Raw genomic sequence first — 22,570 nt, 5'->3', positions numbered from 1 at the left:
GTCCCCTCTTGTTTCCAAGCTAATAAGTCCCAGTTCCATTAATCTGCAGCTTCATCTTTACTTTTCAATTAAATAAAATAAACTAAAATAAAAAATAGAATAAAATAAAATAAAAATAATAGTGTGTTGAAACTTATATATAACTCAGTGAAAGAAGCGCTCACAGTGATTCTGACCGTTGGAGAAAACACTTCAGTGTTACCTTCAAATAAGAACATGCATGTAAATGTACTAAAAATGAAACAGGAACAGCTTCCAGCTCACTTGAGGTATACCTTGCATAGGTGTTATACGTATTATTGGGTATTTTACAGGACTGTTAAATATGAGGAATGTACTGAACACATTGTTTGCTGTGGGGACGGACTGTGTCTCAAGTAAAAGCACTCGACAGCGATAGGAGAAATGATTTAGTGGCATTTAGTGAAATGTAGCAAATTGTGTACAGTACACAAAAGTCGTGTATAAATCTCATTATGCCAAGAGGGACCTCTGTATTATGAGGAAGAAAATACCGGAACTATTTTACGGGGGTCTATGTTGCAATAGGTCACCACCAGCGGACGGACACTGCTTGTTTTCGTTTTCAAAACAAACCAGCCTTCAACGTAGCTATGTGCTACGTGACCTAAACCTCTGAGCTTTGTTGAGATGGATTGGTAACGTAAAACAATATGTTGATATATTAACTAGTGAAACAATGGCAGTGTTTGTCGTAGAGGATTAGCTATCACTTCCTCGGAATAGCTTCAGAGTATTTTTAGCTAACGGTAGATAGCTAATAGTAGAAGCTAGTCACGCAAGCTGTTGTTAACCGCACTAGCAGTATTAACTTACGTAATGTCTCAAGCTATGCGTTGACAGGTCGCAACACGCAAAACTGCACATGATATCAAAATCATAGTTTGGGGGTTAGCTAATATTAAATTGGGTAACTTTAGCGGATACACACAGACATCTGCTCTGATACTCATCTCGACGTTAGCACGTAGCTAGCTTACATCATAAGAAAACATCTCGACTATTGAGCAACAAAGGAAAGTTACGTTAGGACGTGAGAACGGTGGGCAGAGCTCTGTGCCAGCCTGTGTAGCTTCAAGTCATGCATGACTTGAGGAGGTGTTCACTGTTCAAGAGAATCCTGTCCACTATATAGTGGTGAAGAGGTTGATAACCATCAGTGAGATCTTGGGGCTTGTGTACCTGCAAAATGCCTGGCATCGTGGTGTTTGGACGGCGGTGGGGGATCGCCAGTGACGACCTTGTGTTCCCCGGCTGCGTTGAACTGTTCCTCCGTATACTTTGGTATGTTGTTAACGTTCATGGATGAGTGTGATTCACTGAGGACTCTTGCTACCTGACATTCAACCTGTTAGGCATAATGATAACATTGCATTGTCACTATCTGCTGCTGTTTTCTCTTAAGGTGGATTGGTACCATGATCCTGTTCACTTATCACAAGGGTCATTTCGATTGTAATGGGAAAGGAGTTCTTCACAGCTACCTGGTTGGACTTTTGGTTGTGCTGGCGCTCATCATCCTGTCACTATGTGCTATTGTCTACGTCAGTGCCCAAGGTAAAGTTGTGGTTTATATGGTCTCCTACCTTAAATGGATAGTTCAGATTTTTTTGAATTGTGGTTGTATGGGGTTCCCTGTTCAACTCCACTTCAAAAAAATCCAAACTATCCTTTCAAATTCAAGTGTGCTTACTAGACATGAATAGACATGTACAATGTTTTATATGGTGGAAGTCACAGGATTACATCATTTTGCCTGATAGCAATAATGTCAAAATACAGGTACTTGTGCAATATGCAATGTAGGGAATTTACACAACACAGTGTTGAAGAAACTCATGGCAAACTGTGTTAAACAGAGTTCAAAGTGTAACTTTTTGGTGCACACACAACATCATGTACACAAGTAACATTATTTATTGAAAATAGCTATAAACTTGCAAGAGGCTTGAAGGGTAACTTTTGTATTTTACAACCTGGCCCCTATTTTACTATGTTTTCGTGTCTACGTGACTAATGGCAACAACTCTTTTTGAAATTGGTCTAGTTTCAAGCTAAATTGGCTGCAATGTAATCCCTGCTGGAATTGAGTAAAGTCAATTTATGTCCATTGGAGGTGTTTTGGGCACGTCCCACTGGTAGGAGACCCCGGGGCAGACCCAGAACATACTGGAGGGATTACATATCTCATCGGGCCTGGGAACGCCTTGGGGTCCCCTCTGGGGCGAGGGCTGTCTGGGGTGCTTTGCTCGGCCTGCTGCCCTCGCGACCTGGCCCCGAGTAAGGGGATGAAAATGGATGGATGGATAAAGCCAGCATATTTCACATTATACTGGGTGAATTTAGGGTTTATTTCAATCAAACAAGAGCTGGTGATTGTTAAAATAGTGGAGAGACAAAGTCACCCTTTACTACATCAGGGTTGTCCTCTGTATTGCAGCTCATTTAACATCCACTTGAAACTGGTGGAAAGCACTGGTACATTTTCTTGTGTTGATTACACAGATATCTATGATTGTTTCTCAGGTACCATTACAAACTCTGGCCCACGGCGCTCTATCCCTGCACTGGTGTACCTGCGAGCTCTCCTGTACATCCCTGAGCTGGTGTGGGCTTGTCTGGGAGCAGTCTGGGTGTCTGATGACAGCAAAGGCTGCGATCCAGCCACAGTGGGTCTTGTCATTGCAGCAGTGGTTACCAGGTAGGTTAGTGTTATGAGTTCATAGTATCATCATTTTATGATTTGTCAAAAAGGTGTTTTGATTCAGCATTTTTTTTTCTGTGTCACCACAGCTGGATCATCCTGCTGTTCACTGCGTTGGGCGTGATATTTGTGTTTGACCCTCTTGGCAACCCCCGTCCACCACCTGAAGCCAGTGAGCCACTGGGAGTGAGAGACATGCAGAGCAATGAGAGCACCCAGTTCCTCTCCACAGCTCGCACCCTGGCTGTCAAGGTGTGGGAAAACAGGCTGCGGCTCCTCTGCTGTTGTCTGCCGCAGGACGAAAGCCACCGAGCAGCATTCTCCAGCATTGCACAGCTCTTCAGTAAATTCTTCTCTGTAAGGGACACCTTTTCTTTTCTGTCTGTGCTGTCCTTTACATCTGGCAGTGTGCAAACTGTATTAAGTCAGATACAGAACACATCACTAGTAGTGTGATACTGCGGCAAGACCAATTGTTGGATGCCTTCTAGTATGGTGTGTATGTGTGTGTGTTGCAGGACACAGATCTGGTCCCCAGTGACATAGCAGCTGGTTTGGCTCTGCTGCACCAGGAGCACGATAAGATGGAGCTAAGTAGAGACCCAGACGTCGTAGTCGACCACAGCCCCTCGTCTCCCATCGTAAGTACTGGACTCTGTCTCCTGTAGGTACAGCAGACATCAGAGGAGGCGGGAATATTTGTTGAACAATTTACATTATGCAAGTCTGTAAAATACAGTGCTGATCTTAAAAATGTTCTTCATGTATATCCTTGACTCTTTAAAGGGAGAAGATTTGGAGACTGAGTTGGAGAAAGCAACTCATTGTATGCAGTTTGCTGCAGCAGCTTATGGCTGGCCATTGTACGTTTACTCCAACCTCCTGACTGGGCCCTGCAAACTCAGTGGAGACTGGTAAAATGTACTCCTTACTTATATGTGCCTATAGGTCCTGTCAGACAAGTGACAGGACCAGCCAGGTTAGGTAACAGCTGCTGACTAAAGGTAGAAATATGCTGCCCCCAAAAGTAGGGATGCATCGATTTATCCGCCGTATGATGTTATCAGCTGATATTCGCCTTGTTAACTGCCCTCAGCATATCAGTGAATAAGATGACATTCACTGATGGCAACAGCCAATGTGTTTTTGTTGTGTCACATTAATTTTGCACAGGCTAAAAAGCAGAGCTCCAGACGAATACTGTCCTGTTGTTTTTTTAGGACAAACATAGATCGTCCCTGGGATGCTGTCGGGTCGAAATGACTCAGTAAACTCACCATCAATGCATCAGGAGACACACCCTTTTGTTTCTTTAATAATGCTACATTGTGAACAACAAATCTGTACTGATAGCAGCTGGAGGAGAGCTAGTTAACATTCGCTGTTAGCTGCTAGCAGCCTGTAGCTTCAGCTAACAGCTAACAGCGGTTGCATTGAGTTTCAATATGATGCATTCAAGTTCTGTTCAGTAAAAATGACTATGGAGTGAAGGTAAATTCTAATATTATTATGTTGTATTCAATGTAATCTTGTGAAATATAGTTTTTGTAGAGAAACTTGAATAAATACAGCTATTTGAAGGTGAAATGTGTTGATGTTTTCACAGAAATAAAAAATAGATATTAGAGACTAACACTGGAGTCCGCGACTCCAGTGTTAAAGTCTGTTCTCCCGTCGATGTGCGTTTCTCACATTAGACAGCAATTGGTTTTTGTATTAGTGATGTAACCTAATCTAGCTTGCCAGGGTATGTTTGAATCGCCGATTTTAGGGGAGTGTACAGACATCGCCCCCTTCAATAGAGGAATGTGCAAACACCTCTCCTGTCACAAACTCTGTGCAGATACAAGTTAGTATTGTCAAGGTCAGACATTTTAGGGGTATAAATATAAGAGAACACATTTTTGATTGGAGGGGGATTTAAGTATTTGCTCAAAAAGAAGACTGTTTCAGAGACATCCAAAGCCAGATATTCTTGTGACAGCAGATTGTCTCGCCTACAAGTTAAATTCAGAGTCAGAAAAAACAACTTGATCACATTTTCACTCAAATCAAAATGTGTTTGTGTGCATCAGCTGCAGAAGTCGCGCAGCCGAGTATGACGTTGTCGGAGGAGACCACCTCGGCTGTCACTTTTCATCCATCCTGCAGACCACTGGGTTGCAGTACAGAGACTTCATCCATGTCAGCTTCCACAACCAGGTAGGAATTTCACCACTGGCTCCTGTCAGGAGTTCCCCTCTGCGTTCAAAGTTTTCCTCGGTTTGATTTTTTTAGAGGCCAGCACCTGTCTTACTGTCTCTGTGAGTTAAAGTGGTCATCCATATTCTCTTTGTTGCAGATCTATGAGATTCCCTTTTATGTGGCTCTGGATCATAAGAGAGAGGCTGTTCTGGTGGCTGTCAGAGGAACACTGTCACTGAAGGTGAGTTGGGACGCCAACTAATCACTCTTGTGAATAGAAGATAATAGAAAATACATTACTGTTTTATTAGTTTGCCTATATATTGTGTTTTTATTTTGATGTATTCCCTTTCAAAAAGGCGTTGTCAGATGGCAGGGTTCTCCTTTGCTTATGTTGTAATCTGTTCTTAGGAACATTTAAAGAAAACTTCATGAATCCACCATAGTACTATATAGTGGATATAAAAGTCTACCTTACCTTTAATGGGACTTATAACCTGATCTATTCAGTTGAAAAACAAACAAATCCTTTAAGGGGAAAATGTAAAAAAATTTAAAAACTTACAGTACCTTGGTTACACAAGTGTACACACCCTTAAACTAATAAATTCAAACCCATGTTTAATAGTAGTCAGTACATGCCTGCCATCAATTAAAGTGACTTGGATTAACCCCAAATAGGTATCAGTCAGGAGGAGGGTACAAAAAATTTCCACAGCATTAGATATACCATGGAGTACAGTGAAGACAGACATTAACAAATGGAGGCTGCCAAGAGGCCGACAGCAACACTGAAGTAGCTGCAGGAGTTTCTGGCAAGTACTGGCTGTGTACTACATGTGATAACAATCTCCAGTGTTTTTCATATGTCTGGACTATGGGGTAGGGTGGCAAGACAGAGGGCTTTTTGCAAAACAGTAGATAAAATCTCCCAAAAGAATTTCTGAAAATATGTTTTGGTCTGATGAAACCAAGGCTGAACATTTTGGCTGTAAATCCAAAAGGTATGTCTGCCGCAAAAACAACACTCTGCACCACCAAAAGAATACCATACACATGGTGAGGCATGGTGGTAGCAGCATCATGCTTTGGGGTTGTTTTTCTTCAGCTGGAACTGGAGCTTTAGCCAAGGTGGCGGGAACTATGAGCAGTTCTAGATATCAGTCAACTTTGCCCTAAAACGTTCAGGTGTCTGCCAGAAAGCTGAAGATGAAGAGGAATTTCACCTTTCAGCACGACGATGACCCAAAAAATATATCCAAATCAACACAAGAATAGCTTCACCAAAAGAAAATGAAAGTTTTGCAATGGCCCAGCCAGAGCCCAGACCTAATCCATTTGAAAAGCTGCAGGGTGACCTGAAGAGGGGTGATGCCCTCACAGTTTGACAGAGTTGGAGCGCTTTTGCCAGGAAGAGTGGGCAAACATTGCAAGATGTGGCATGCTGATAGACTCGTGCTTCAACCATATATTAATTTAAGGGTGTGCACACTGACACAACCAGGTTATTATAAGTTTTCCCATACTAAAAGATTTATTTGATTTTTGAATATATTGTACAGGTTATAAGTCACATTAAAGGTGAAAAAAGTTTTCACATGATTAATCTTGGTCTCATTTTTTTTACATCACAAAAACCTGGCATTTTAACAGGGGTGTGTGGACTTTTTACATCCACTGTACATAAAATCTGACACTCAGAACTAGGGCTGGGCAATACGTAGAAAATCAAATCTCACAATATTTTTACCTAATATCTCAATGTTGATATTGTGACACAAGTCAATCAATCCATTAATCAAACTTTCTTTATATAGCACTTTTCAAACAAAAATAATGCAACACAAAGTGCTTCACACAATTAAAAACAAAAAACAGCTAAGAGGAATTAATAAAAATAAATAAATACACAATTACTACTACTACTACTAATAATAATAATAAAATAAAAGACAGTTCAATTAAAAGTGAGACTAAAAACAAGTGACTTGGTGCTTTAAAAAAAATGACACAATGAGATTTTTGATAAATAATCCCCAGTAATGTTGATATAATGACTAAGTGGATACAGGCAAGTAATAGAACAGCGTAAGCAGTCTGGTAAGTTCAGAAAACTTTACTGTATTTAAGTCTTTAAAACCAGGAAAAGACAACACTTATCTCAAGTTGTACTGACTTGCTTGTATGTTTTTATTATTTTTATTGTTCTTTTATTGCTGTTATTGTGTTTATTTTATTGATATGTTTTTATGTTTTTTATTGTTTTTACCCTAACTTGTTTTTTTCCCTACGTGTCCTTCATTATCATTTGTTGTATGTCTTTTATGTTTTTGCATTTGCTGTCTTCTTGTGTTAATTTTACCTCTGTTTTACCTAATTTTACCTCCTCCATGAAATAGAACTGTGGTTGTTCTCAGTATTGTTGTCAGTCTTTCTGTACAACTGCTGTGCATTTGTAACGCTCGCTGTTATCCCCCCACTTCCTCTTAATGTCCAGATTCACTTCTCTTTTTGTACAGATGGTTTTCTAACTGTTAAATTTAGTTGCCTATTGCTGGTCTGCATTTGACGGCATGTGACCATTTCTCTGAAGACATTAAAATAGCACTCAGATAGAAAAAAGAAAGACTTGAGTGTGCTAAGTTCAGTGGGGCGTGTCTATAAGAGCATCAGCACATGTCCACACTCATATAAACAGTGAAAGAAAGATTTATTGGGGTGATTTGGTTGAAAAATATTAGAATCTTTTAGCTTGTGTTCGTACACAAGTCTGAAGCATTTGTTTCAATATTGATTCTGATTAAAGCATTTCATTCAGCTCCTAAAGAATACTCTACATGCAGCCTTTTGCCTTTGACATGTGGTCTGATAAAAGGCAGTTACCAGTTAATTTCACCAAGTGTCTGTCCTGCAGGACGTTGTGACAGACCTGTCTGCTGCATGTGAGAACCTGCCTATTGATGGAGTGTCTGGAGCCTGCTACGCCCACAAGGTGAGTGGACATTTAAACACAGTACACTCCACCTGTTTGAAGTCGAGGCTTTTAATGTGTAACACTTCTGCTTTGTCCTTGACTCCTGCAGGGCATATGCCAGGCGGCGAATTACATCTACAGGAAGCTGGTCAATGACGGCATCCTGAACCAGGCTTTCTCCATTGCACCGGTAAGAAGTGGGAGTGAGGTTGGAAACTACATTTCAGCCACAGAGAGCATTATCACATTTCCTATCAGTTACATACCAGCTGGCAAATCATGTTCAGAAGGAATGAGATTGTGTATATGGTACAGGTTTATAGCCAGGCTTCTCACTGGTTTGAACAGCTGGTTTCACATCACCCCAACCCTGGCATCTTTCTGTTTGCTCCCTGTTCATTTTTAGAATTAATGTTAAGATTTTACTGATCACTTTGAAAGCACCTCCGGGTCTGGCCCTGAGCTACATAGCAGAAATGTTGACCTAATATAAGCTAGGGGTGGGGGAAAAATCGATACAGCATAGTATCGCGATATTTTTGTGCCTCGATATCGTATCGTCCCACGGTGCCAAGTATCGATTTTTTAAATTCTGCTTTTATTCTGTCTATTTTATTGCTTTTTCAGTCCACTACATACATTTTGCTGCAAACTTTTCCTTTGGGGAAATTATTTGCAGTTGAAAACAGGTAACAAATTGCAATATATCGCTGTATATTTTATCGCGATACTCAGCATATCGCAACACGTTTAAAATTCCAATAATATTGTATTGTGACTAAAAAATCGTGATAACATCGTATTGTGGAGCCTCTGGTGATTCCCACCCCTAATATGAGCCAGTTCGCAGCCTTAAATCCTCAGGTAGAATCCTTCTGTCTTTTCCAAAGTGGCGGCTTTAATCTAAAGGTGACTGTGCTTTTGCCATCGGGGCCCCTCGGCTTTGGAACGACCTGCCGAAAGACATAAGGCTTGCAGAATCAGTGACCTCTTTTAAAATCGCTTCTTAAAACCCATCCAGCTTTGTAGACTTGTTTTTATGTGACGTCATCTTATTGCTCTTATCTCTCTGTATGGCTTTTATTCTTTTTATTAGTGTTTATTCATATTAACATTTTGCATCTTGCAGTTTTGCATCCTTTGTCTTCTTGTTTCAACATAACCTTAACTGTACCTTAAATGTTGTCTTGCTTTTGGTTGGTCTTACTATTTGGCTTTCTGTTGTATTGCCTTCTGAGTATCCTCTTTTTGTTCTGTCTGTCAAAGTACTTTGTAAACTCTGTTTTTAAAGGTTAAAGGTTAAATCTAAATAAAGTTATTAATTTGATTACTACAGGGATAAAATGGTTGAAAAACATGATGCTGAAAACACTGATTTCTACACAGTACCCTTCCACTAAGAATATCCATTCTATCTGCTGTTTGTGGTCACTGTTTATTTTCAGGAAATAACATCAACTTTTCAGAAGTAATAGATCATGAATAATAAGTATGCAGTGTGTTTCTGTCTCCCTGTGTTTTGTAGGAGTATAAACTAGTCATCACTGGTCACAGTCTGGGTGCTGGCACGGCGTCAGTGCTGGCTATCCTCTTGCGCAACTCCTACCCCACCCTGCAGTGCTACTCATTCTCTCCACCAGGGGGACTCCTGAGGTAAGGAAGATGAGACCGTAATGTGCAAACAGCAGACAGTGGATTGACCCGAGCTGCTCCCCTGGCTTTGAAGTTGAATCGTTACTTTAGATGCAAAATGCTGCTAAGATGCACATTATACATAGTGAAGAAATACATGTTGTTGGAAGTGACTGCAGGAGTTAAAAATTTCCTCTGTTCCTAGACATGCATTTTTGAGATGAATAAAAATTATGATTTTACAGGTCTGACTTAAAACATGTAATTTTCACATAGAGTTTAATGTATCTTTATACTTACTGGACTAATCTATGTTTTCCGTTCTGTATTTTCTCCATATACAGTAAAGCCTTAGCTGATTACTCCAAAGACTTTGTGATCTCTGTCGTGCTGGGAAAGGATCTGGTTCCCAGGTAAAACTCGTAGCTTTTTTTTTACACCATATACTTCTTTGCTTTTAGAGCATACGGTTTAAACAGAGTTATAATTCTTGAAATATGAATATTGTACGTTGATACTGGTTAGGATCTTGTAGCAGTTTGGTTGATTGAGACATAATTAACTGTGGAACACTGCAGGCAAATATATGTTTGTGTGATAGCAGCGCTGCCGACTCTTGTCTTCAGAAGGCCAATATGAATGTGCTGTGGTGCACAGACTATTATAGACTCCTGCGTGATGGAGACTCTATTTTTGGCTCTGCCCTGTTATTACAGTCACAGAGAAGCAGAAAATGAGAGCAACTCATATGCTCCTTCTCCCCTGTGTTCTTTTTAAGTAGTGTTTTTCCTTCACAGTATTCCCTCTTTTTTTTCATCATTTATTTTCCTTTACAGATTGAGCATTCCCAATATGGAGGATCTCAAGAAAAGGATTCTTAAAATAGTTTCAAATTGCAATAAGCCAAAGGTAGGAACCATTTACAGCACTTACATGTCAGTCACCTAAGTCTCAGTCTTTTAAAAATATTCTCTGTCTGTGTTTCAGTACCGCATCCTGCTGCAGGGATGTTGGTACGAGTTGTTCGGAGGAGACCCGGATGACATCCCGACTGAGATGGAAAACCGGAGGGAGGTGGAGCTCAACCAGCCTCTGTTAGGGGAGGAGTCACTGATCATTCGCCATTCATCATCCTATCAGAGCCTGGCGTCAGACGACTCACCTGCCCACACTGCTGCCCACTTGCCTCTCTTCCTACCCGGGCGCATTCTGCATATCACAGAAGATGGGCCGTCACGGAGGTTTGCCTAATCTCTGAATTCCCTTCATTACTGTGGTAGCCCATTTCTGCCAGTGTGATGGAAAAATAAAAAAATCAGTCATTATGATGAGAAACTTTCTCACAATAATGAGTTAGTATCCCAAAATAATGACATAGAATCTCACAATGATAAGAAACTTTCTCAAAATTATGAGAAACTTTACGTTAGTGTCTCAAATAATGAGCTAGTATCTGAAAATAAAGAGAAATGTTTTAAAATATTTAAAAACTTTTTCAAAATAATGAGTTAGTATCTCCAAATAATGAGCTAGTATCTCAAAATAAAGAGAAACTTTTTCAAAATAATGAGTTAGTATCTAGAAATAGTGAGAAACTTTCTTAAAATAATGACAAACTCTCAGAATAATGAGTTGGTATCCTAAAACAATGAGAAACTTTTTCAAAATATTGAGAAACTTGCTCAAAATAAAGAGTTAGTATCTAGAAATATTGACTATTTTCTTAAAATAATGACAAACTCCCAAAATATTAAGTTAGTATCCTAAAATAATGAGAAACCTTTTCAAAATAATGAGTTATTACATCAAAATAATGAAAAATGTTTTAAAATATTTAGAAACCTTTTCAAAATAATGAGAAACTTTCTTAAAATGATGACAAACTCTCTCAAAATAATGAGTTAGTATCCTAAAATAATGAGAAACTTTTTCAAAATGATGAGTTATTATATCAAAATAATGAAAAATGTTTAAAATATTTAGAAACCTTTTCAAAATAATGAGTTAGTATCTAGAAATAATGAGAAATTTTCTTAAAATAATAAGAAACTTTTTCAAAATATTGAGAAACTTGCTCAAAATGGTTAGTATCTCAAAATAAATTATTTGCTCAAAATGATGAGAAAGTTTCTCATTATATTGAGATACTAACTTATTATTTTGACATACTAAGTAATTTCAAGATACTAATTTATAATTATAATGATATATAATAATAGAATAATATGATTTTATCACACTGGAGGATATGGACTTCCATACCTTACAGATTCACCCTATTTACAGGCTGATAAACAGGAATATGTGTTTATGCGCTGCATGGCAATGATAAGACACAGAATGTAGGGAAAGCTTCACTATTTATGATACAGCAATCAGTACAGTAAATGATGATTAATCTTCTTCCAGTACTCACATATCAACACACACTTTAACTGCATTCATTTCTTTCTCATCAGCTGATGCATCAGCTGCTTATAATGCTGCCACTTCAAACCCCTTCAGGTCTCACCCTTTGAACAAACAAATAACTTCTTCAGCTCTTTAAATTCCACAACTTCCATCCATCCTGTTAATATAGAATTTACTCTGACTGCTCTCAGTTATTGAATACACTTATACACTTGAACTATCACTAATTTCTTCAGGACTTTCACTTCACTTGAAAATTCCAGCTCAATTCATCACCTGTGACTCACACTGCTCCTTTCACTGCTTGAACTTTCCACTTCAATCTTCAAGCTCCTTTCATCACTTCACGCTTCATTCGCTCACACTTCTTTTAGCTCTTCCATTTCTATTTTAACTTTTTTCAGTTGTAGTATGTTGACCGCCACTTCAATTACAGCTTTCAGTATGTGAGATATTTTAAATGTTTCATGTGCAAGTTTTTATGTCATTTTAATATACACTTTTTGTTGATGTTTTTGGATGCTGACAGTCACATGGACAATGCTAGCACACCTATATCAACAGATGTGTGTCAGTGTTGGGTTTAAAGAGGCCTCAAACTCTTTGACATAAGAATTTTGAGCTGGACTTGCCACCAAATTTCTTCTCTCTCTCTTTTTTTCCTCAGATCCTGTTTTTCCCAGGTTCGCTACCGTGCAGACTGGTCCAACGAAATGGCGTTCAGGAGTATTTTGATCAGTCCCAGGATGCTTGCAGATCACATGCCTGACATTTTGCTTAGAGCACTCAAAAGTCTGACCAGCGACAAGCCCTACTCCCTCTGCCCATCGTCGTTAAACAACAGCCAGCACAATACTATCTGAAATGTGTCATAAAGACTTTGACTCCTTCTGTCTGTGCTCCCAGACTCTCCAGTATTTTAAGCCCACTTCTGTTTGTGTGTTTGATTTTCTCTACACCTGATCCAGGATCAAATGTATCACGCTCCTCATTTGCATTTTGTTTACAGGCCTGATCCTAAAGCCCCTTTTTTATAATGGAAACATTTGGAAACTGGATTGTAATGGCGATGGAATACATGAAACCATAGAGATTTACCTGCTGAGAGCTCCATGAATGATCACTTACCAAATAGGGCCACAAGTACTTTGTTAAATTGCACTTTTATCTATTTAATTCAAGTCATTTGTTTTATTTCAACTCTCTTGAGTTACTCTATGAGCAACTTTATGCCATGATCTTTGAATGTGCATTGTGTACAATATTTGACAGTGCTGCTGTTTTACTGTGTTCTACATTTAATGTTTGTGTGAGTGCTGTGTGCCTGGTAGAGTCCGCCCTCGCCCTCTGCGCACTGAAAGCGTCAGACGCTGTCTTCCTTATCTGTGGAGACGACTGAAGAGCAGTCCGATCCGGGATGTGAGGATTTAAGGGTAACTTTTACCTCCAAAAGTGCACTGAAGCATTTGGTCTTTATTGTAGTAACTGTAGTTAGTCCGTCTTGTGTTTAATGTCTTGAAACATCAGGGTGAACAGTGCCTATGCATTACAGAAAAATACGTCAGCAGGATTGCTTTAAAGGAAAAGAGTGATGAGTGTAGTGTTTTTACACTAAGTTCAGCATTTTCAACAATGCAGTTTGAATAGCGCATGATGTTCTGCAAAACAAAAAAAAAAGATAGATGTAAGAGGTAAAAAGATTGTACTTATCCAATGTGTGGGAACCTGTTTACTTGCCATGAATATCACATCTTTCTTTTTTTCAAGGTAATATATAATATTAAAGTTTGACTCAACTGATGCCTGCATTACTGTTTCACATTTCCAATTGGACTCCTTGATGCAAATAAAAAATCTTGTGAAGCACACTCATCATCCTTTTATTTTTTTATGATAGAAGGAATACAAGCACTTCCTAAACTCAGCAACCTGTTGAACTCAGCGCAAGTGGACTAAATTTGAGGGGAAAATGTATAAAGCTAACAAAAAAAAAAGGGATTAATTCTTGCCTCAGGCCATAGGAGTCAGTGGGGGGGGGGGGGGAGAGGTTAATAATTATGAAATGTCTCCAATGAATAGATCACCAAGGATTACCTACAGTTTTCACTCCCTATCCTTCATCAGCCTTGTTTAGCATGTGACGTAAGCGTCACGTCCCGTCACAACACATGACATCTTCGAGTGATCCTCGTAAGCTCCTATTTCCAAACTGGGAGATGCTAAATTTCAGTAAGTAAGTAAGCATAGTCCGTACAATATCATATTTGGCTCAGTCAAACAGTGTGTTGGCTCAGTCAAACAGTGTGTCTCTGCTTTTGACTTCAAATCACATGGCAGGCCCGCAAAATTACTTTGTGCTTCAGCTTTAAAATCAAAGGAAGGAAAGCATAACCTGCAGTAAACCAGACACAGAAATGAATTTACAAGGTACCTAAATGTGACAAAGGTGGAAGATTAAATTATGAGAAACGCACATGATCCGTACGTCTGTACAGAAAAATAAAGCTATAAGTAATTAGTTTGGATTTCTTTTAATCAGGTGTTGTTATGGTTTGTTCTCCGCCCCTTAAACGTCACATAGCAGCCACTATAAATGAGCAACAGGACATATTACATTATTCTTTTAGCTTTAACAATATGAACTAATGAGCTGATAGTGTTCATTTTTACCTTTGTTGCCACTAATTCGCTATATTGTAGCATTCTAAAAAAATTTTCACAACATAGTATTGCTTTTTATGTTTTTCTGTGCACTTTTGGCTTTGGCGTTTTGCAGAATTATACATATATCCGGTTACTACTGAGATAGGTTAAACTAAAACATCTATATCGTATATATTATTTATATTTTCCTTGCTTTGCACTACAATCCGACGTCTTTTTCAGTGTTTACTACTTCGCTATGTCGTTTAACTGCGTGAATTCCCATAATTCCGACAGCACTTGAAGGCGGCAGCAGGAGCTCATCTGTTGGACAGGGAAACTAATCAGGAGCCAAGTAAAGACTTTTCAGTAGTGCTAGCTACTGAGCTAGCAAGATTTTAAAGTCAGCCGTCCAGACGACTAAGGACAACAGACGTTGTTTATGAAGTACAGTGTCTCTTCTGTATAGTACACAACAGTCGAGCTATGTTTTAGAGACACCGTTTTGTTGCGCTGAAAGTAGCAAGGCGGACAGCCTCTGGCCAGCTGAAGCTTGCGGCTAGCTCATTAACGTTAGCTGGGAAAGAAGTGCAAGTGGAGGCAAGAAAATGGAGCTGGACGACGTAGTCCTGTATCAGGACGACTCCGGCAACTCTGCCATGATGTCCGAGCGGGTCTCAGGTCTGGCCAGTTCGATATACCGCGAGTTTGAGCGGCTCATCGAAAGATACGACGAGGACGTAGTGAAAGAGCTGATGCCGCTGGTCGTCGCCGTGCTGGAGAACTTGGACTCGGTGTTCGCTGTCAACCAGGAGCACGAAGTGGAGCTGGAGCTGCTGAAGGAGGACAACGAGCAACTCGTCACCCAGTATGAACGAGAGAAGTCACTGAGGAAAAACACAGAGGAGGTGGGTACTGCCAAACTAATTCACAAACCAGATCATAGATTAGAGCCTCGTATTATGTACTTTGGCATGGAAAGATTAAATGCCAAACCTAATTCGGAAATCTGGCAATTCACTTATGGGGTGCTTATCAGCTTCTCATTAATCGCGAATTATTACTTTATATAATGTAAATAACCCACTCTTTAATTCGGCATACTTGCAGACCCCAACAAAGTACTTTTTTTGATGGAGAATCACTTTATAAAGTGGTTGTTGATACTTGCCACGGCCCGTAATACGGCATTTTGGCGGAGGAAAATTGAGGGAATAGCAGCTGGAAATCCTGTTTAAAAAAAAAAAAAAAAAGCTCCATGAGCTGAATTCCGATTTTGAATAACGAGTCTTGTATTTCAGAAAGATGCAAAAAAGACAGCCCTATCAGGTCTGATAATTTACCGGAGCGCAAATACATCTGAAGCACACACTGTACTTTGGCTGCAAGTTTATGCCACTATGGATACCAGCCACTTTTGGATCCACCACTGTAGTTGATCTTGCAATACCTCAACATTCATCTCCAATTCAAACAATGATTTGTTCCTAAGGTGGCTGCTTTTTGCTGCCTCCAGTAAAGACAGCTTCAAACCTCAGTGATCACATTCAGCTTCATGACTAATGTCAGGCTGACTGTCCTCTCATTTGATTCAACCCAAATGACACACCGTGCTCCTCGTTGCTTCACCACCACACTGCAGTCTGTTTGCACAGTGACACATTTACACAAGCCCACTGGGTCACCATCCAAACTTAAGTGTGTGTTTACATCGTTATTAGGTCAGTGGCAGTCCTAGTTTTGTTCTGCTGCACTTTATGAAAATGTGGGTGATGCTTATTATAAGAGCAGCTACTATTCTACAGCATTCATCCATGTCTTGAATCTTGAATGCAAGGAGATTAAGCTTGTGTTAAATCCATGGTAGCAACAGGCACACTGATGAGATGAAAGGTGTAAGATCCATAGTATTAGGCCTGTTTGTTTAGTTTAAGTAGCCTGTTAGCACAAACTCCTAAAGCTCAGATTTGCTCCTGTACACACACGTGTGTGTTTGTGCTTTTCCCTCCCACTGTCATTGCCAATTGGTAGGTGTGAGTGAGTATACAATGAGTTGCCTTCTCAATCAAAGCTTCAAGTCAGTAATCACAACAAGTTGTCCACACACAGTAATAATGTTGTAGTGAGTCTGGATCATACAGGTGATAATGAGATAAGTTGCAAAACATCTGTGACACACAGCAATACGAGGACAGGTAGAGCACAACATTTCCAAAACTATAATGTGTTTATTGGAATCATAAAATCAAAAGCTATGTAATAAAATAGATAAGAACAGAAATAAAAGTTTTGAAGAGATGACAAATCTAAACTAGAGTGACACCATACTGTATGAAAAAAGGTACAGAGAAATTGCCTTTTTGCCCTTTGACCAAGGTATACCAAACAAATTGGCCACAGCATTTAAAAAAAAGCTGTTAAGACATCCACAAAGATACCTTGAAAGAAGTTTAGTGACTAGAATCATTTGTTCGACTACTGGCAGTTGTATGTATTCAGCTTTTATACTTTTATGAAACATTTGCATTTGGATGGAGCCATACTCTAGTCCTTGCCGTCCAGGTGGTGATGGAATCTGTAGTTCCTGTACTATAACAATTTGTTTAATAATAGAGAATCAGCTAAATACGTTCGGTTTATTAAATATTTGTATGCTTAACATTTAAAAGTACTCTGTTGAGTGGCTGCTGCAGCCAGATGAATATCTTTCTGCTAAGTCACAGTTACAAAAATCATGTGGTTACAGCTGAAACAAGTCACCAAGCTGCTGTTTGAATGTGACATGTATTATGTCATGCTCATGCAGTAGGACTCTTGAATGCATGGTTTGTTCTTAACAGCTCATGATCAATATTGTGTGCCAGACTTTCCTATTAGGTAGTTCAAGGACTACCTAATAGGCTTTATAAGAAAACACCCAACGTAAATCTAAACTATTATTTTTCCAGAAAATAATGACTAAAACTTAAACTGCACCTTAAGCCGTTAACTGCTTCAGTTCTCCATCTATGCTCTCGTCAAAGCCACCAGACTCCATTGACAGAAACAGTAATTTTAGCTTGCTGACCACGGGAGCTGCTGATCTACAAGTGCTGCAACCAGGTAGTTTGTTTGTGGTTTTGTGTGACTTAGGTGAATCTGAACTAACCTTTTTAAATGCCAAAGGCACAAACCAATTGATTGAGACAGCAGTAGACCAGCAACTCCTGTGTCCAGCGATGTTAAGTCACTGTTTTTCTCAATGGAGTTTGGTTTTGAGGAGAGCAACTAATTGGCTTCAGTTCCCCATAGGAAATTGCTGTCTAACCGCAAGGTAAAGCAATGAAAATATTCTAAATATAGCGTACAAAGTTCTCTGAGTTTCTGATTAGGAAATCACACTGCTATTTACATGTGCAGTTTTTGCCACTCCTCAGTATTCTCAGAGTTGTTGACATTTCACTTGACAGTTAAATGTTGAATGACAAGCGCAACAGGTCACAAAGCAGTGCGTTAATAATTTATGTCATGTCGTAACATGTTGCTAAAGCTTTTAGAAAGCCCAGCACACATGGGATTTTCCATTGGTATGCTATGGGCTTTTACATTTGTTTTGTTCCCTCTTGCTACTAAGTGTAAAATACCTCGTCCCCAGTAGAAGTAGCTGTTCCCTCAGCCAGATGACCTGTTAGCTTGCATGTTGGTGTGATGATCTGTAATGTTCTCATGCTGAGATGATGTCATAGGTCTTGTCCTTTGGCTCTACATCCTCTCGATAGGAGGGGTCAGCTTCTATGCATGTCAGTGTGGGAAGTTGAATGAACAGTCACAATTCAGGATGTGGCATTTATGGCTATAGGAGGTCATGACTGTGCTGTGAAGAGGTTAATGAGCAGAGCTGTTTGCTACACCAGCCATAATATCCAGATTTGTTAATATCAGTGTTCTGCTACAAAAGCCATTCTTTTTTGATACCCAAGTATACTGACTTAGATTAGAAAATATCTGCTTCAATAAATCTGCATTTAAAAATCTGACCAAAAAGCGTTGCTAAGAATTAAGAGTTTGTTTGCATTTAATTTTGATAATTGTTTAAATAGGTATTTCATAAAAGTCAGACCTTGAAAATAAACTTTATTGAAGTAAATGTAACAAATACACAGCACAATAACCAAAAATTGCTAATCTTGTGTATGTGTTGGGTTGCAAATTGAAATATCGCATCAAAAAGCAGTATGAAAATGGCAAAATTTGTTAAAACTTTCTCAATTGGGCTTTGTTGAGGTGGGTTTTTGTCTTTGTTGAGAAGAGTGATATGGAAACACCTCTGCTGAAGAAATTCAGATGTAGCAAACTTTTAACTCACTTGACTGATGAGTTGTTTCCACTGTCAGCATCTTCCAGATATTCCCATAATCACAGAATTTGTCCTCATCTCTGGACAGCATGAAACATGGCCAATACTAGCCGACACGAAAGAACAATTGCCAAATAAAACTAATTCCTGAAGACCTCTCTCTATTTTTCTCTCATAGACGGGTTACATGCTTACTTGTTTTGTGTCTGGTTTGCAACCTCCACTTCTTCTACTCTTACTGGTAGATTGCTGCCATGCATGTAGCCTATACTGCCAACTTTTAACGAATGTATGCTTTGTGTAGCCTGGTTTATTTGTTCTAAACCAGTTGATGGAAACCTGCCTAATTCGAATTTCTTCTTTGCAGCGTTTAAAAAGTTCACCTAAAATTTGCTTGGCAATTGAATGGAACGACTGATAATCAAATGAAAACATTAGAAATATATGATAGAAGTTGATGGAATTGATCAGGTAAAACTTAAAGCCCTGACACACCAAGCCGACCGTTGGCTGGGGTGAACGTCTATGACCTTCGTAGCTGCAGTGTGTCCCGCACCGTTCCCCCACTTTCGCGTCAGTTGGCCGTTTTTTCCCCTGCCGATTCAGCATGTTGAGTTGGCGGTGACTGTAGGGCCCATTGTTGAATGAAATCACGTTGATTGTCAGTTCAGCTCAGCACACAAGAACAGAAACGGAAGTGAGGAAAGTAAACCAACAGCTAAAGTCAAGAGGGAGTGAGACCAAAACAAACTTCTTAAATTATGTGAGATAATTCTTTTCTAGCCATTGAGCTCCACGAGACTGGATTGTGCTGTTTATGTGCTAACTGGCTAACTAGCGTCAAGACGGTCTTCTGGTTTCCCCTTAGTATGACGATCACAGGCTACTGCCGTCTGCTGGTGTGGAGAGTTACTTCCTCACATGTAAGCGCACAATGTACATGCTGATTGACAGTTGGTTGCAGTCTTTGTAGTGTATGTGCAACTTTTTGGACGTGACACTGCAACGTGAGGTGATGCCGCAGGGGGCGTCACAGCTACTTTTCTGAAGTTGGTTTGGCGTGTCTGGGCTTTTCTACCGAGAATTGCTATCACATTCAGTGAATCCTCACAGTACATCTTTTCAAATAATGTAAATCGAGGGTAGGTATCAGCAATAAATCACAACAGTTTAAGCCACAGTTTTGGCAAAAACAAAACAAATGCAGCAGCATTTCTCTGAGCTCTTCACAAAGTGCACATTTCATACTAATGCCTTTAAGTCTCTGTAAATAATGATTTGGATTTGTATACATTGGGAAGATCTTTGGTACGAACATTCCTTACTGTGGTATTTTTAGTGAACTCGTGTGACGTCATTATCATTGATCGACCAGTACTGCCTGGTTCTTCTGCTTATCTGCAAGAAGTCACTCTAGCTCCAGCCGGAAACTTGACATTGTTCACTGGAGGATATTTGTTGGAAAAGAACTCGCAGATATTGGGGCATTTATTAAAAATAACATAAAAGGTAATTTGGCAAAATTTAAAATGGCAGTACTAGAAATGAGCAAAATGGCATTGTATTTGAAAGTATGGTGGATATTACTGATGGTAGAGAACAACACAGATGATGGTCAGTTGTTTTTGTGGAAGTACACCTTTACAGTCCATTGCAGTCCAGTTTTATAGCAGTTGACATATTCAGAAATCAGTCACTCGCACAGCAGTGACTTAGTTTATAGCAGTTATATTTCACGTGGTTAAACTGAAAGAAAATTCATAACACACTTAGACTGTTTCAATGCAAAGCATCTCCCAACAAAGCAGCTATATACTGAATGGAGGCAAATGAGTTGCATGGCACAGACTCAGTTACTAAGCTGCTTAATTGGGCAACAAGTCACTCTGGAAGCAACGTAGTGGATTAATCTCACCAAACAAACACATTGTATGAGCCAAGTCCTGCTTTTTGCAGCTCCATGCCCTGAGGAATACCTCCTCTTAGTAGTTTGTCTCACCAGAGGGGAGGAAAAGGCAAGGCAGGAAATTCTTGGGGAAAAACAGCACTTCCCTCAGTTCTTTGGTCCACTCAGGGTCGTCTGCTGACCTGTAAAAGACCACAGCCTACTTATATGTAATGCCAGCTGACTGATCATCATGGATCGTTAACATGGAGCCTATTGAGAGCAACAGTATCGGTATATGGTGACATGTTGCCTCATATGACTTGAGCAAAATGGTGACCTAAGGATTAGAAGACAGAGGCATGAGTGCAATTGACTGCACTTCTGTCATATTTGTGTGTGTTGTTTATAAAATGTGTGGATGCCTCGTGTACTGCGGGCACATCTACCCATGGATACAAATAAAGTAATCTGACCTGACCTGTTTTTAGCCGTGCTAGCAGCATCGCTCTAGGGATGGCAGAGTCAGGTCACTCTATGACTCAGTTCCAGCATGAAATATCTCAGTAACTATTGGATGGATTGCCAGGAAAATTTGTAGACAGACATACATACATGGTCCCCAGAGGATGAATCATACTGACTTTGGTAATCCCCCTGAGTTGTACTCTTGTCAAGTGTGGTGTTGTCACAATACTGGAATTTCTAACTATGATACAATACCAGAAAAATATATCAATATACAATACCATTTTTGATATTGGGGGCATACAATTTAATTTTTTTTACCCTACCCACAATTTAATTTCGGGTTTTCATTTCGGACCCTATTTTTACGTTTAGTAAAATAGTTTATTGCGAGTACTCGAAGAGGGAAGTTACTTTAAATGCCCATCCTTACTTGAAAGCTTATGATGGCATGCTAACTCTCTTAAAAAGGGATGGAAACAGGGTACTTATTATACCTTCTAAACATCAGCATGTTGCATTGTCATTGTGAGCATGTCTCAAAGCAACACTGTGCGTAAGTACCTTCTCACAGAGCTGCCAGCATGGCTCTAGACACAGCTAGTCGGTTTATCAGCAACTATGAATGTGGTGTTAAGATGCACAGCCTCTGGCTAATCACTCATTAGAAGCAGAAACTGTGATTTGCAGTAGGCTCTGTTAATCTAACCAAAAATGGTTGCATGGTTGGCAACATCCCTTTTGATAACCATGTAATTATAATGGAGTTATCCTACTAAATACACTGCAGCAGTTCTTCTGTCACTTCATTGCGTCTGATATCCAAGGCCTTACACAACCCTGTTTTCTCAATGTCCCAGTAGCAACCCACAGCCAAAAACACTAAAAGGAGTTGATTTCACTCTCTGTCAACTGAGTGCCAATACAGTGGAGCCCTGTCTGTGTGGCTGTGCACGCACTTGTGCTTGAGCCACATGTGTTTGTGTGTGTGTTGGCAGTCGTCGACAAAGGGCGCATTATACATGCAGCGTAGGGGGAAGAGTGCACGTTAAAACGCTGGAACACTCATTCTCTGGAGCGTTGTCATATGCAGCAGCCTCCTTCCTGGGTCATATGATGAGCAGCAGTGTGAGAGGGGAAGATGTTTGGAGTTGCTCTGACAAATGTGTTGATACCATAGAGGGGTATTGTCAGTGTGTGTCATGGCTAATTGGTGTGAATCTGAGGAGAACCTGGCATTTTCTTAAAATTGTTTTCCCATCAGCAGTTTGAAATGATCACAAACTGAAGATTGTAAGTGTTTAGCTTGTC

General features: G+C 39.7%; 2 protein-coding genes across 7 annotated transcripts in view; both read left to right on the top strand.

Annotated features, from left to right (window-relative positions):
* Window positions 1-529: 529 nt before the first annotated feature.
* daglb (diacylglycerol lipase, beta) lies at window positions 530-13,795 on the top strand. Its single transcript, XM_033612064.2, has 15 exons — window positions 530-1,305; window positions 1,427-1,578; window positions 2,548-2,722; window positions 2,815-3,082; window positions 3,244-3,366; window positions 3,512-3,639; window positions 4,801-4,927; window positions 5,067-5,150; window positions 7,824-7,901; window positions 7,993-8,073; window positions 9,409-9,536; window positions 9,860-9,928; window positions 10,352-10,424; window positions 10,503-10,756; window positions 12,595-13,795. Exons 1-15 carry the CDS (start codon window positions 1,211-1,213, stop codon window positions 12,788-12,790), a joined length of 2,031 nt encoding a protein of 676 aa, XP_033467955.2. The 5' UTR covers window positions 530-1,210; the 3' UTR covers window positions 12,791-13,795.
* Window positions 13,796-14,627: 832 nt separating this feature from the next.
* Window positions 14,628-22,570, top strand: part of spag9b (sperm associated antigen 9b) — a 47,646-nt gene continuing 39,703 nt past the window's right edge. For 2 of the 6 annotated variants that reach the window (XM_033610970.2, XM_033610965.2), the window contains exon 1: window positions 14,629-15,478. In XM_033610970.2, coding sequence (XP_033466861.1) covers window positions 15,179-15,478 — 300 coding nt within the window. In that variant the 5' untranslated portion in view covers window positions 14,629-15,178. Of the gene's footprint in view, window positions 15,479-22,570 lie in introns of all 6 variants that reach the window. The other 4 variants (XM_078163032.1, XM_033610964.2, XM_078163031.1 and 1 more) reach the window with 3 other exon arrangements.

This window comes from Epinephelus lanceolatus, chromosome 21, assembly GCF_041903045.1.
Source record: "Epinephelus lanceolatus isolate andai-2023 chromosome 21, ASM4190304v1, whole genome shotgun sequence".
Taxonomy (NCBI): domain Eukaryota; kingdom Metazoa; phylum Chordata; class Actinopteri; order Perciformes; family Serranidae; genus Epinephelus; species Epinephelus lanceolatus.
This window is presented reverse-complemented; position numbering and strand designations above follow the sequence as displayed.

Excerpts from the sequence above, each read along its gene's own strand:
- daglb (XM_033612064.2), top strand. The coding sequence starts at position 1,211 with ATGCCTGGCATCGTGGTGTTTGGACGGCGGTGGGGGATCGCCAGTGAC. Across the intron at positions 3,640-4,800 it reads TGCAAACTCAGTGGAGACTG|CTGCAGAAGTCGCGCAGCCG; the intron begins GTAAAATGTACT and ends TGTGTGCATCAG. Across the intron at positions 9,929-10,351 it reads GGAAAGGATCTGGTTCCCAG|ATTGAGCATTCCCAATATGG; the intron begins GTAAAACTCGTA and ends TTTCCTTTACAG.